At 40.5% G+C, this 15,440-nt stretch overlaps 2 protein-coding genes across 2 annotated transcripts; both read left to right on the top strand.

Annotated features, from left to right (window-relative positions):
- Window positions 1-4,056: 4,056 nt before the first annotated feature.
- Window positions 4,057-5,971, top strand: LOC147616114 (uncharacterized). The gene is made up of 4 exons (XM_086778086.1): window positions 4,057-4,290; window positions 4,677-4,788; window positions 5,594-5,710; window positions 5,843-5,971. Exons 1-4 carry the CDS (start codon window positions 4,166-4,168, stop codon window positions 5,951-5,953), a joined length of 465 nt encoding a protein of 154 aa, XP_086634212.1. The 5' UTR covers window positions 4,057-4,165; the 3' UTR covers window positions 5,954-5,971.
- Window positions 5,972-6,627: 656 nt separating this feature from the next.
- On the top strand, window positions 6,628-8,625 carry LOC147616113 (uncharacterized). The gene is made up of 6 exons (XM_086777930.1): window positions 6,628-6,696; window positions 7,096-7,162; window positions 7,552-7,593; window positions 8,019-8,110; window positions 8,196-8,339; window positions 8,574-8,625. Exons 1-6 carry the CDS (start codon window positions 6,628-6,630, stop codon window positions 8,604-8,606), a joined length of 447 nt encoding a protein of 148 aa, XP_086634056.1. The 3' UTR covers window positions 8,607-8,625.
- Window positions 8,626-15,440: the final 6,815 nt, after the last annotated feature.

The raw sequence follows: 15,440 nt of genomic DNA, 5'->3' as shown, positions 1-15,440 counted from the left end.
ATCTACAAGGTCTCTATTTATTGAAAAAATATGAAAGAAAAATTAAAAGAAATTTCTTCTCTCTTGCAATAGGACCACACTCATTTTCTTTGATTTCAACCATAAAGCTTGAGAGAGCTTGCAAAAAATAAGGCAAATCTGCTTTACTTGAGAGCTACATAAAATTCTATTGGAAAAAAATGCATGAGGATTACTACTAGATTGAATTCTTAGTATTCTAAAACACTATAGAAATCCTTCTCTATAAGTTTATATAATCCTTCTCTATTAGTTTATATGAAAGAAAAAATCATGAACTCTAAAGCACACTCACCTTCTCTTTGAGTTGTAAAATTTGTAGATAATAAACTTCTTCTTTGCTTGTAGCCATAAATATTGCAAATAAGAAGCAATAATTAGAGAATATTTGCCCTCCACAACAAGAGAACTAGCTATTTAGGAAGAAACTTTTCACTGCATATAAAAATTAGTTTTAAAAGAAAACGTTAATACACTTTATGTTTAGGAAAATCAAGTGAGGGAGTAAAATTTATAGAAGAAGTGCATAGTGATTCATTCAATCACTTCATTGTAAAGGTTTATTGATTGAAGAAGAGATTTGGGAACTTCTTTCACCTTTGAAAGGAAGAATAAGAGGAAAGAAATCAACCCATTAGTAGAAGAAGAAAGCAATCTTCCTATTATCTAGCAAGAATGAAAATCTCAACCCATAGAAACTCTTTGAGATAACCCACAAGCAGCCCATTAGTAGCAATATGCCCATTGTCCTCCTGCAAGAATCAAAACCCTCTTTGAGCTAACACACAAGCCATTAGAGTGAAGAGTGAACCCACAGTAGAATAGATTATACAAGGGGATTTGAAAAAAATCAGAGCCCATCAATACTTTAGCCAAATATTCAGCCCCCCTGGGAGTGTCTCCCCAGCCAAATGGCAGGCTCAACAAGAAATTAAAAGAGTTTGGAAACCATCGGTCCCGTTACATCTGGGCTGACAGCCTGGAGGCTGTCCTCTCTACTGATGAACTGAGCAAAGCCATTGACACTTTGAAGAATCACAAAAGTCCGGGGCTGGACGGCCTACCAGCTGAATTCTTCAAGATCTTTAAATCAAGCCTTTTGACCCCGCTCAAGCTCATTTGGGATGAAGCCCTGCGTTTCCAAGCTCTGCCCCTAACTATTAATACAGGAGTAGTGAAACTTATTCACAAAAGGGGGGACAAAGAGGAGCTAGGCAACTGGAGACCGATAACAATGCTTAATACAGCTTACAAGGTATTTGCAAAAGCGCTGGCTCTTAGGCTCACCAAACACCTGCATAACTGGGTGAGACAGGAACAGAAGGGTTTCATAAAAGGGCGTTACATCCTTGATGCCATAATCAGCCTATGGGAGGGCATAGAATTTGCAGAGGAATCAGAGCAGGACTACTGCTTCATTAAAATCGACTTTGACAAAGCTTACGATCGTCTAGAATGGGATTACGTCAGGCTGACCCTCCAATGCACTGGGTTCAAAGAGAATTTTATCAAACAGATCCTAACGCTCTTTGGGAATGCCCGGGCAAAAGTGTCAATCAATGGTGAACTCTCAAGGCCCCTTTGTCTCAACAGATCGATCAGACAAGGCTGCCCATTAGCCCCCCTTCTATACGCTATAGCCACAGACGGGTTGTCCTGGCTTGTTGAAGATAGAATCAGACTAAAGAGAATGGAAGGGATACAACTCCCCAACTCCCACAGACAGATGTGCCTACAGCTCTTCGCCGATGATACCAATGCCCTGGTGGCCAATAAAGAGGCTTCTTTAAAAGAGTTTTGGCTCTGCCTGCAACTCTTCTGCACAGCGTTAGGATCTCTGATCAATCACCAAAAAACGAGTATCAAGTCCAAGGGGCTCCCCACCCCCGAGTGGATTGTGAATCAAGGATGACAACTCATCCAAGACGGGGAGATCTTCAGATTACTAGGTATACCGATGGGGTTCAAGGTCTCAATGCACCAGAGGTGGGAATGGGTAATGTCCAAGCTATCCGCCAAACTCAACAGATGGGAGAACACGACCCTATCGTTCGCTGGAAGAATCCTTGCAATCAATCACTATATTATCCCAGCTACCCTTTTCTTCTTGGCATGCTGGAGACCCGCAGATCAGGCACTCAAGTCTATACAACAGATTTGCAGCACCTTTCTCTGGTTGGGACATCCCATGGGAAAGAAAATCCCCAAAGTTCAATGGTCATACTGCACTCTAGCAAAAGAGAAAGGGGGCCTTGGAATTCATGACATCTCTGAACTGGCTGACAGGCTGGCCAGTAAATGGATCATCAGAGCAAGATTGGGCGAAGCTTATCACAAGACATCTGCACAGATTCAAACTACTAGGAAAGGCAAAATGGACCAATCTTCCTACGGTGACTATCTTCTTCAACCCTCATCCGATCAGAGCAGTGGGCAGTGCACTAACGCTATCCTTATGGAAAGCGTGGAACAGGTTTAAAGGTAAGCTCCGCCCTAACCCCCGTCTCAACATAGGGATGCAGGTCTCAAACAGAATGACTCTGTCTGGTGGCCCTGGCTAGAAATCCCTAGAGTTACTGAAGAAAATCTTCACCAAGCACTGAAACTGCACAAAAAGGGTATCCGAACCTGGGCGGATTTGTGGGACAAAGGGAAACAGGACTCGGCATCCAGGGAGGAAATCAGGACCCGATTTAAGGTGAATAGAGTGGACATAGGGCTGATTGAGCAGAGAATGGCGGAATGGGATGTGGACATCACTTGGAAGATTGGTATCTTTACCCCTATCCACCCAAAGGCGATCGTGTGGGCGACAGGCAAAAACCTGCTCCCCATCCCTAAAGACATTGTTAGACCCCGCTGCATGTCAAGCTTAATGCCAAGTGGGAGGTGCTCCTCAAACAGACGCCAATGGACCTTCAAGTTCAAATGTCTGTGGTCCCCTCTAATCCAACCCAAAAAGGCATGCCTCTTGTGGTTAATCTTGCACAGGGGCTATGGACACAGGAGAGAGAGCTTGCAAAATAGGGAAAGGATCTGGCCTTTGCACACGGTGCAAAAGGGAGGGGGAGTCCCTACTACACCTATTTCTCCAATGCAGATTTAATAACCCTATCCTATCAATCCTCAACAAACTCATTGAATGCATCCACCCGAGACCCCTCTCGTGGAAACAACTCCTTTTAGGGGATTCCATTGGATGCTCAACCCCCCTCTGGAACTGTATTAGAATAGAGTTTTTATGGTTTGGTGTGCCAGGAATGCCGTGTTATTTCAATCATCCCCTCCAGTACTAACAATGCTGCAACATGAACTGTTTCTTCAGATGAAGAATGCAAACTTTGCAAGGAAGAAGGAGCTCCACAAAAGAAGAGACTTCCTCAAGAAAAGCAAACACGCATGCAACAACATGGACATGCTGCACAAGACGGACAACATCCTCTATGTCAGGTGGGATGAAGAGTTGGAACATGACATCCATGATATCCGCGAGAAGGACAGAATACTCACTAAGCACCTGCTGGAGATCACCGATATATACAATAAGGTGGATGACGATGAGAACGCTGTACACCCCAACAGGCCCCCGAGAGCTTGCAACTGTTCTGTATACCCATGTGTGCATGCTCTTGTAATCATGTAACCCCTAGATCAGTTTGGTTCTTTTTGAAAGGGCACAGCCCGTATCTGCTATGTAATCGTCAGCAGTCCCTTTTCTTTTTCTAATACAAAATCCCTGCTTTTTTTGAAAAAAAAATGTGTTCTAGGAGTGATACTTCAAGGTAATAATTGCTCTATTTCTTCATGAATCTCAATCAAAAAATTGTTAGCCTGGTATGTTTAATCAGTGCGTTACTTTAGAACTTACTAACATGGCAAATCGGTAAACTCTATAGTAAATTTTAATTGATCATAATTAAGTGTGCAAAGTATAAACCAAATGGTATAAAAAACTTTCATGTTTTAATTTACTGGAGGATGCATACATGGTGTGAAGGATTTAAGCTTTGGAGTGGACTTGCAATTTTTACGCATTACAGGAGTCCTTCAGGTATCTACATACATTTTTGGGTTGTATCGTTGCGTTTGCTGCTTTTGCAAGTCCATTTGGTCTTTATTGTCTGGTTCCTAATGTCCAAGATATGTGATGTTGCAAAGGATTACTATTGCGTTCATTATCGTGGCATTTTTTGAGGTGTTCTTGTCCAATCGCCAAATGACAGATGCTAACGAGAGCTTCTTTGTCATTGTGAAGATTTACCGTTGGCAATGGTAAGTTCCGCATCAATGATCTCAAAATTTGCCAATCGTCAACACACAGATTTTTGTTTGTACTTCTTCAGAAGTCGGGGCTTCCAATGTACCTTTAAAACTGCCTTTCATCGATGAGTGTGTACGTCTGAAGGAACCATATTTGCACAAATCACACACATGAAGGTCAATGAATTGAGTGTATACAATCTGTCAAACAGATTTACTAAAACACGCAATACTATTGTCAACTTATGCTCACCAAGACACCTGTGCATTTTTGTTGTGTGTCACACTACATATGGCCCAATTCAGGGACCTCATATGTACATCACAAATTGCATTTTATTCTATATACCATGTAACATTGTTGGTTAATGGTCTTCATATATCTTAAACTGTTGCAGGATTGCTATTTTTGTGCTCGCCGTCCTGTATCTGGGACTTTTATACGGGCTATACGTACCTGATTGGCACTTTGAGTATCTCGCGGATACCGGTGCTTCTTCAATGCTTTTGGTAAATCATCTTTGCCTACATTGTTATGAATTTCAGGTGCTTTTTCAATAAACTCGAATTCCCTTGATGACAAGCAGTTCTACAAAGTAATGTCAGAATGCTTTTTGTCATAGCTAGGTTGAGGACCAAAAGACCAAAGAGGAGACACTACATCTTTAAGTTGTGCACGATTATGTACTTATTCGAGGAGTTAGCTTCTTGAAAGGGCTTAGATATGAAGGTGGGATTTACATGTAGTAGTCTAGTACATCGTTATTTGAAATCCAGATGACAAGATGCATGCAAGTCATGGTTGCATTATTTTTTCGAGGACAAGACTACCTCGTTCCTTCCAAATATTGGCCTTGAGGTTTGGCAAGAGCCTTGTGGCACGGATCTATGTACTTGAAGGGAGCTTTCGATGCTGCTAGGGCTCCATGGTCTCATAGGGCAGAGCATCCTATAAGGGCAAGAGCCACCCACACCTCAAAAAACCCCGTGGGAACATAGATTTCCCTTCACAGTTGCATTTTAGGTAGAGGCCTTTGTAATTACTTATCATAAAATCATAAGAGCCTGACACAAGATGTTTTGGACATTTTCCCTTGTGTTAAAAGAGGCCCCTTTTCCATCACGTTTTCCTGATAGTGTTCAACGTCGTGAATGCCGTTGTTGTGATCGGAAATTGTCTAAAACTTCCTTGTGCCACATTCTATGAAGATCTGGCTAATACCTACTGGTTTTTGAGCTATTTTGAAAATCTTTCATTGTTCTTGACAAAATCTTGGAAGACTAGAGAGACTAAATATGAGACTCCTGAATGCAGGTGAAATGCAATGTGAGAGGCAGCATGAGCCCTGGTTGCAATTCAGTGGGCTATCTGGATCGGCTGATTTTGGGCATATCCCACCTTTACAGGCGTCCTGCTTACAGGAGGGCACAGGTTCTCTCTCTCTCTCTCTCTCTCTCTCTCTCTCTAAAAACTGTTTGTTATGATAGATGTCTATTTTTCTGCTTTACATTACCTTACTTTTTTGGTAATTTATCTAAGCTGGGCACTTTATTGTTGTGACAGGAGTGTAGCGTGAATTCCCCGCTCCCCGGTCCCCTTCCAGCTAACGCCCCTGCCTGGTGCTTAGCAGCATTCGATCCTGAAGGTCTTCTCAGGTATTTTTTGTGTGTTTAGTCACTAGCTGTATTTTCAGTTAGTACATTGTTTCTTGAAAATTTGAGAGATCGCCTATGTGATTAACGCATTACATAGTCTATAGTCATTTCCTTGTATTTGTTACGTTTCTCGTAAAAAGTGAGCGAATTTAAGCTAGTAAATTTCTCACAATGAATACAAGATTGAGATCTGGAGCTCTGACAGAAACTCCGCACACAGACCTTTGTATGAAAGTATGCTCTTATGTGTGTGTGGAAGCATATATTGATACCGAGTTCTACACCCACTATTGGACACTGGCGACACTAGTGGGGATGTCTTAGTATCTAGTAAATGGTTATATAGTATAGTGGATGGTATATATCGAAATAATCACCACGTCATACGTAAGACCGCCCGCAGTCTCCTACAGTCATTTACAAGAAATGTTTAGCTGCAAGTGCCTTTTAAGAGATGATTGATAAATTTGGTACAGATTTATGAACCTCAATAATCTGCTGAAGATTTTAACGGAAGTTTCATGAACAGAATTATCTTTGCAGGGCGCAATTATTATGTATAGTTCAATCTAATCTTGGCATTGACATTTCGGAATATACGCTGTGCTCTAGTTAAGGCCTACCATCACATGATACAAGGAGAGTTTTTGATTGTTCAAGTATTATAATGATCCTTTCTCAAATTTGCTACCCATGGCTCTCAAGGCTATGAACTATTCTATGGGAGAGCAATACAAGAGGCTCTCAAGGCTGGCCGTTCCTGTAAGAGATTTTGGCTCAGATTGTAGGAACGAAGAATAACCAATGAGGTGGTCTATAATGCCGTACCAATTTAAAATCTTTCTGGCTGCCAAATCACATGGAAAGCGTTTGTGAGTTCTTTCATCCTGTCCGAACCCACTTGCCTTTGAGCTAGTAAATCATATCCATCTAGATGCCTGAAAGTGGCTGCGCAGTTAGTCCACCAGGGCATAATCGAAATCTGTCTAATTGCATCTTCTTTTGGGGATCGGGGATGTCTTGGGCTATCCCTGATATACATTCAAATTTCAAAGAAGTCTCGTTTGAGTTTGGAGAACAATTCCTTTATTGAGTCAACCAAAAACATTTTGCACGCGAGTTTGTGATGTTCATGTATTGGGTTTCTCTACTATTTTGCAGCTCAATCCCAGCCATTGTGACTTGTTTTATTGGAGCTCACTATGGACACGTGTTGCTGCACATGAAGGTAAGAATTCCAATCTTGATACTAAGTACTCGCACTCTGTACAAGATTGGCATATGGACACTTAATTAATAAGGTGTATTTGTGTCTTTAGGGCCACAAGCGACATCTATACCACTGAACACCATATTGGGGAATATGGGAATCTCCCACAAGTTTGGGACACGTGGTCAAAAGTTTGGATTAACCATAACTTGAACACCACTAATCCAAAATGAGCGCTTTATAGCTCTTTAGATTTCATTTTTCAAGCGCTTTCTAACGATAGGTCATATGATAGGGTTTTGAGAAACTTACAAACATGTTATCCATGTCCCCCTTTTTTAGGTATTCAAAAATGGGAATTGGGAAATTCCCAAATTCACTAATATGGTGTTACTGGACTGCTTCAGGATTTGTGATGCTGTTTGCTGGCTTGCTGCTGAACATTGCAGGTAGCATTTAGTTGTTAGCTTGTATTCGTAATGATTTACATTACATTTTCCGCAATTTTACTCGATCGCTAATTTAAAACTGCATGAAAATCAATGGCTACGTTATTGTAAACACTACCATATGTATGCATCTGTGAAAGCTTTGAAGAAAGAAACATGTTTTTAGGCCAAAGGATAGCAAAGACAATTTTTGCTACTTAAAAGTTCAAATTTATTAAATTTTTAGGAATTATCTGATGCAAATATTCATAATTGCCACAACTTGGGTATGTTGAAATAAAAAAAGGCTTTTACTACATACACAGCTGTACACCAAGGCTTACACTATCAGAAGTTTTCTCATGAACTTAAAAAAGCGTTTCTTCAACTGAACAAGTTTTTCTGTGACTGAACAATTTTAAACTTCAACAATTTTTATTATCCAGGAATGCCATTAAACAAGCAGCTATACACATTGAGTTACACATTTGTGACTGGGGGTGCGGTAGCTCTCGCATTCAGTGCAACCTTTGTGCTGGTATGTGCCCTCTTTTTCCTCCAAGGATTTGATGATGAAGATAAGTGGTTTTTGTGATTTAATGGATCCTTTGTGCTCTGTGTAGGTCGATATTTACAAATACAGATCCTCTACTGCCATCTTTAAGTTGGTAGGGGCGCATGCCTTAATGATTTATGCCTTGTTCGTATCGGACGTTCTTCCAGTTCTACTACAAGGAATATACTGGAAGAGCCCAAGTAACAATGTGGTATGTCTTTCTCACTCCTTTCATGTGTTTGTTTCTCTAATTACAGTTCTTTTAGCTTGAAGCCGTGTTTTCGAAGCATTTCCAATTCAGGCATGCCTTTTCACATTAAAATGATCGTGAGAGCGACGAACAGTGCGTGCGTGCGTGCGTGCGCATGTGTGTCTTTTTGAGTGGTTTTTTTATGAGGATGAATATGCAAATCATAATATCATATCTTTTTTGGCATTTTTGCAGGTCCAGATTGTTCTCCACAGTTTGGGATTTTAATAAGAAGGTTAAGGGAGCAGGCCTTCTGAAATAGTCCAGCTATCTTACAAAGGAGATGGTGAGAAGCTATGCCAAGTTTTGTTTTGCTTGTAACTATGCATTTGAATGGTCTTCATAAAAAGAATAGCATGTGTTCTCACGTGTGTGCTTATGGTCCCTATCATTGTTTAACTGAATGCCAAATTATATCTTGTTATGCAGTGGCTTCTTGACATTGGACGATGAACACACACAACAAATTTTGTATAAACAAATTTCGACCATGTGCGAGGTTGCACCTTCGCTCTACATGCGTTATTGGGGGTGCAAATATTGTTATATACCCTTGGCGGAACGGTATGTTGCCATGCGAATGCTTTGATCTTTCGACTCGCTCATTACGTGATGGGAGTCGCCCTTCACAATTTTCGAAAGGGATTTTGTTGCACCTCATCACATCACGGAAAGATGAGCATTCTAGAATGATTGGCAACAAGCAATATAAGTTACACTACAATGAGAGGGCTTACAAGTTGTACTAATAATTCATTTTGGAAATCAAGATATAATTTTTTAAAACCTATTCTTTATTGTGCCCAAACTCTTGACCCTCGCAATTAGAGGGCTAACAAAGTTGTACTATTAAATCCTTTTTTAAAGAAAAATCAGATTTTTTTTAAAAAAAAATTTACAGCAGATGTGCCGAAATTGTTATTCTTTTGATTTGAAGTGTGTTTCTTTGAGTTCAAGAAAGATCAGACCACCATCTTGTTTATTTATTTTGTCATCTTTTCTTTTTTGAGCCATTTATTCGGGCTAGTGCACCATTTAAAGACACATGAATAAGAGGAGTTCACTCTTGGCACTCAAGGTAAGGTCGGTTTCATACATGAGTTAACCAAACGAGGAATTGGGCTTTCCAACTCTGCCATTTTTGGCAAAGTTGGAATTGCCCTTCAAAACGAAGCCTCTTGCACGTTTTTAACTTTTTTGATGAAGCTAAATGCCAAAATGGTGCATGTGCGAAACTGCTCCAAGACGAAAAGAGTTGCCCGACTAAAAATTTAATACAGTGGAAAAGACCTACCTCTCCATCTACAATTAACTTCCAAAATACACTACTCTAGTTCCAATGCAATCCCTCAACTACTCAATTTGAAATCCAGTATCTAATTGAGGACTCTTCTTGAGACAAGAAAAATCAAGCTTCTGCTTTACATACATACATGTACACATCATACACACTCATTCACACACATACATGCATTCATCCATGTTCATATGTGTGAATGTATTTATGCATGCATGCATGTATTTATTTATATGAATTCTGCTTCTCTTGCTTAAGGTCTTCAATTTCTTGTAGTGAAAACACCTCATGTTCTGAAACCAATGTCGACTTAAGCGTCTCATATGGTTTCATAACCATAGACTCAACTCTTTCTTTGATGTCTTTCCACAAACTATGACCACCAGACATGGGGAAGAAAAATGCTGATGAGTACTCCCGAAAGGTGAGACCATCAACTTTGCAAAAGTTGGTAAAGAAATATGATGGGTCGGGAGATCCATATAACCATGTTGCATCATTTAGACAAGTTGTTCATGCAGAATGGGTTTTTGACCAACATACGCAGATAGAAAGATTTGGTCTTACTGTTGAGGGGAAAGCCTTGTCATGGTTTCAAAACCAAGAATCTGAATCTCTAACAAGTTTCACAGATTTAGAGAAAGATTTTATTGCTGCTTTCTCTAAGATGGGGATAAAGCATGATGCAGTAGCTCTGATCTATTCTTTCAAACAAAAAGAATATGAATCAGTGAGAGACTGTACCAATCGACTTAAGCAATACATCACAAGATGCTCGATAGATGAAGAACCTAGCCAAGGTAGATTGATTTCAATCTTCCTAGAGGGCTTGCTCAACAAAACTTTGCATGCATATTTGTATGCAAAGAAACACACGAGCTTCAATGAATGTTGCCTAGATGCGATGGATTACGATGACAATTTTGACATGTCAAGTGTCACAAATCAAGGTAGCAACAAAAATAAAAAGAAAACCTCTAGCAAAGATACTGAATCTACGATTCCTTCTATCAAAGAAGTCAATCCAGATGAAGTAGCTGACATAGTTCTGAAATGTATGGGACAATTGTATCGGCCTCAAGGCCCCCTATAGGATATACAAGCGAAGACATTGATCAGCTATTGTATATGATAAACCAGGGAAATAGAGGTTACCCTCAACAATAAGAACCCCAACAACCACAACGAAGAACTTTCCAAGTGCCGCAATCTGTCCAGTGTTTCAAGTGTGGTGGTAACCATTATGCAAGAGATTGCCCAAATGATAGACCACCTACGGGACAAAGCTTAGCTGCTAATGTGCAATATCCCTCTGTTGCAGGCTATTGTAAGGATTGTTTTATAACACATCTGTGTAAAGATTGCCTAGCTAAACCAACAGGGAGTGATAATGTTGTGGGAAAAACTGTGCTTAACTTTGTTGATGTCATACCATCACCGCAAACTTGTGAAACTAAAACCGAAACTGGGAATATACCATTGAGAGTAGTGACACGAGCACAAGCATGAGAAGCAGAGGAAAAACAAGAGATAAGCCCTAGGCTAAGAGATTCAAAACCACAAGAGAAACCTATGAGAAAAACAAGAAGAAGAAGACCTAGGAGCAAGAAGTCAAATAGCAAAAAATCTACAGAACAGTCTATAGATAGCATTGCTGAGAAACTGAAGCCAGAAAATAATGACCAACCTACGCAGGAGGTACCTGAGGACATAACAGTCTCAGAAGTGAGTGCGGGTGGATCAGTTCTAGTTGAGAAGGTTAACGAGCCTTTTGATGCAATACGTAAAGCCTATGAAAGTTGCATTACGACTCTAACAGAGATCCCAAAAAGTTGCAATAGTATCCCAATCCTCGAGAGGAAAAGATTAATCTTACTGTGCATCAGCAAAAGATTAGGGAAACACAGCAATACTGGAGGGACCTCCTCAAACCATCTTATGAGGACCTATTCCTCTCAAACCATCACTTGAGACAATCCTGAGGTTTCGTCAAGTGTAGAACAACGTGGAAGTGAACCAATTGTTCCATCAGAGCTTCAAGAAGAAAGACCTTTGACTACTGCGGATTTTGGGGATGGAATCCCAAAAATTGAGGAAATGATTGCTAGGAAAATATGGGATGTAGTTAAGAAAAAGAAGATGATACCTCATCTTCAGGTGACCCACCTTTCTCAGTTGTGGACTTCACAAGACTTCACAAGACGTCAGTCCATAACTCATGAAGCTATGCCTTACATAGAAGAGCAAGGTTTGGAAGACTCATTTCCTAGTAAATAGACCATGCCTTCTTACCTCAGGGAATATGATCCAAACTCGGTAGTGATGAAAGTGCCTTCTATTTGGAGAGGTCAACAGAAAGAGTGTGACATGGCAAATTTGCATACGCTGATGTCCGCTCCAGTAACTTGCACGCTTCCATTAACTGAACTATTAAAGATTAGGCCAGAGTTATGGGAGTATGTTGCAAATTTTTTGATTGACCATGGGCTGTGGAACAAAATTTTTACATTTAGAGCATGTGCTAAAGCCAAAGACGGTAGTCTCACGGCAAAGCATTAAAGCCCCAATCCAAGTCAAAAAGGTTACGGGACAGAGTGAGGATGATGAGGGAAATACCACCTTGCCGGTTACAATTAATAATGTTAAATCTATTGCTATTTTAGATAGTGGTGCAGGGATTGGTATAGCAACAAAACCAATATGGGAATCATGGGGGAAACCTACGATTCGGAGAATGAGAATGAGTCTGCAATTGGTGGATGGGAGCCTAGAAACTCCTATTGGATTGCTGGAAAATATGAAAGTTGTATGATGTGGCATTAAATACCCACATACATTTGCTATAGTAGATTTTGGGAAGAATACCAATTATGAGGTTATTCTGGGAAGACCGTTCATGCGGCAATTCCAAATGATCCAAGATTGGGTTATAACTATCTCTATCTTCAGCATGGGGGAGTTATTACCAGAGTCAACTTGAGAAACCATGAGTATAGGGATGTTACACACTCCCCAGTTGAAGAGTTTGACTCTGCTTCTTCAGAGGATCTCAAAAAAGTCATTGGCAAAGGTACGGATCTTTGGATCTGTGGTGCTTCTTGCATATCTGAGAATATAAGGCCAGAAAATGTAGTGACTGAGAGAAGTGTTAGGGATGATGCATATACTCCTATGACTTTTCTAGAGCATTTGATTGATCCTCAAGAATGGATCCATGCACTCATAACCGATGTTTGTGCACTTCCAAAACAGACACAATTTTGTGATCCTGACGGTTATGATATTATTCCCATTAGGATGATTGTGATCCTGACGGTTATGATATTATTCCCATACGGATGATTAGGGCTATTCAACTTGAGAAACCCTCACCAGAGGAGTTCTATGAGGCCAAAGATGAGTTGTTTCTAGGAGACACAGTCTCTATCAAGGACATATCCCATTCAGACTATGATACAACAAACAATGGTGATGATGAGGGCCTTTCCATCTTTTGCCATTTTGTAATGTTACTAAAGTCGATGGTTTGAAACATGATATTGTTTATCATGAGCCAGCTCAAAGGAAATTGATTCTAAGGATGACATAGTTCCTGAAGAGGAGCTAGAGAAAGTAAGGATGTTACTGAATGGAAGAGAGAAAGTTGCCCTGGAAATTCCGTGTTACAAACCAAAGCGTAAATTTTGTAAGAGTCATAGGAAATTCTGGAAGCAAGTTCTGAAAGAAAAGAAGGAGAAGAAGAGAAAAGAGCTGGAGGAGGTTGACAAAGAACACTTTGTACCGCCTAACATACCTCCGAAATTACAAGGGAAGAATGAGTTTTTGTACTATGTTGGAGCCAAAGACTGTATCAAGGAAGAGGTAAAGTGGAGATACAATTTCCAATTAGCCAAAACTTGAACGAGAAACTTGACAACCCTAAGAAGAAAAGAAACCGTAAAGTAAAGAGTAAAGTAGGCTCTTCATTGAGTTCTGTCCATACTCAGATGACTAAGGTTGAGAAGAAAGCATTGTTGCACGAACAAAAAAAGTTCTAAAAGCGGCTTGGTCTTCTGTTAGTGATGATTGAGAGGGTGAAGAAGGATCAGCTCTACTGTTCCTTCTTACTTTAAGAAATTCACCATCCAAGATAGGAGTATCATTCTGCAACAACCTATGAGAAATAAGCCAGAGACCCCAGGTGTGTCATAGGATGGGCCTGAAGATGCAAAGAAAATTGATTTGGCTGAACTGGGAGAGGAGCCAATACCAGCATGGATTGCTACAATTTCAATGAGAGATGATGCAAAACCTTCAAAGCAAAGGCCATATACGTATAACGAGAATTTTGCCAATAAAATCAAAGAAGAGATTGATAAATTACTAGACGCCCTGTTCATCTACAAGATTGAACATACTGAATGGGTTTCACCTATAGTGGTTGTGCCTAAAAAGAACGGGAAACTCAGAGTATGTGTAAATCTCAAGAATGTGAATGCAGCTACAGTTTGAGATCATTATCCTCTACCAATTACAGACCATGTGTTGGAAAGAGTTACTGGCAAAAAAGCTTATAGATTTTTAGAAGGCTTTTCTGGGTATAATCAAGTGTCGATCGATGAGAAAGACCAACACAAAACAACATTCACCACGGAATGGGGGGTGTTTGCTTATCGAGTCATGCCATTTGGGCTGACCAATGCTCCAGCTACATTTCTGAGATTAATGAGTCATGCATTCAAGGAATACCTTCAGATATTCCTCAAAATCTTTATGGATGATCTCTGTGTACACTCTAACGATAGAGGGGAGCATATTACCCATTTACGTCAACTTTTTGAGAAATGTCGAGTATATTACATATGCCTTAATCCTGATAAATGTAAATTTATGGTTAGGCAAGGAAAGATTTTGGGACATATTGTCTCAAGGAATGGCATTTCTACAGATGAGGATAAGATTGCAATCATTGTTGACTGGCCAAGACCTGTAAATGCAAAGGGAGTACAAATTTTCATGGGACATTGCGGCTACTATTGTAGATTTATCTACATGTATGCTGAGATTGCAAGGCCAATGTATGCACTCCTTGTTGTATTTGAGTGGTCAGAAGATTGTGAGATATCATTTGAAAAGCTGAAGAAAGCGTTAGTATCTACTCCAATTCTTAGAGCACCTAACTGGAATGAAATCTTTCATGTTCATATTGATGCATTAGCTTTCGCAATGGGTTGTATTCTTGCACAACCTGGCAAGAATAAGATGGATTTTCCAATCTGTTGCCTTAGTCCCCGCCTTGGAGGCTGACGCAGAGTGACGATGTGGTCAGTGGCCCCCCTCCCCCTATCTTTTTCATGAATCGCCCAAGGCGATTGGCAGCTTTTCCAATAAAGCATAAAGCAGCGGATCGCCCAAGGCGATTGGCTATAAGGTGGATTGTTCAGAGGGATTCAAGTTGATCGCCCTGACCGATCGGGTAAGTGGATCATGCATCGCGATCAGGACCGAGTGGATTGCCCTGCCCGATCAGGACATACCCGATCGCGAGCAGTGATCGGGTAGTACAGTGGATTGTGCCCGACGATCGAGTACACAATGGATCGCCCTATCCGATCAGAGGAGAAAAACCGGATTGTCACCATCGATTGGCTCAAAACAGATCGTCATCATCGATTGGCTTAAATACATCGATCAAGTACGGAAAGCTGGGTTGTTTTCACATGTTTGATAGCCATTACTTCTATCATCTTCTTGCCAGGCAACAACAATCTCTGTCTTGTCTTTAC

The sequence above is a fragment of the Cibotium barometz genome, chromosome 39 (genome assembly GCF_041138505.1).
Source record: "Cibotium barometz isolate CiBa-2024 chromosome 39, ASM4113850v1, whole genome shotgun sequence".
Lineage (NCBI taxonomy): Eukaryota > Viridiplantae > Streptophyta > Polypodiopsida > Cyatheales > Cibotiaceae > Cibotium > Cibotium barometz.
This window is presented reverse-complemented; position numbering and strand designations above follow the sequence as displayed.

Excerpts from the sequence above, each read along its gene's own strand:
- LOC147616114 (XM_086778086.1), top strand. The coding sequence starts at position 4,166 with ATGTTGCAAAGGATTACTATTGCGTTCATTATCGTGGCATTTTTTGAG. Across the intron at positions 4,789-5,593 it reads GTGCTTCTTCAATGCTTTTG|GTGAAATGCAATGTGAGAGG; the intron begins GTAAATCATCTT and ends TCCTGAATGCAG. Across the intron at positions 5,711-5,842 it reads CTGCTTACAGGAGGGCACAG|GAGTGTAGCGTGAATTCCCC; the intron begins GTTCTCTCTCTC and ends TTGTTGTGACAG.
- LOC147616113 (XM_086777930.1), top strand. The coding sequence starts at position 6,628 with ATGGCTCTCAAGGCTATGAACTATTCTATGGGAGAGCAATACAAGAGG. Across the intron at positions 6,697-7,095 it reads TCTCAAGGCTGGCCGTTCCT|CTCAATCCCAGCCATTGTGA; the intron begins GTAAGAGATTTT and ends ACTATTTTGCAG. Across the intron at positions 8,111-8,195 it reads TCAGTGCAACCTTTGTGCTG|GTCGATATTTACAAATACAG; the intron begins GTATGTGCCCTC and ends TGCTCTGTGTAG.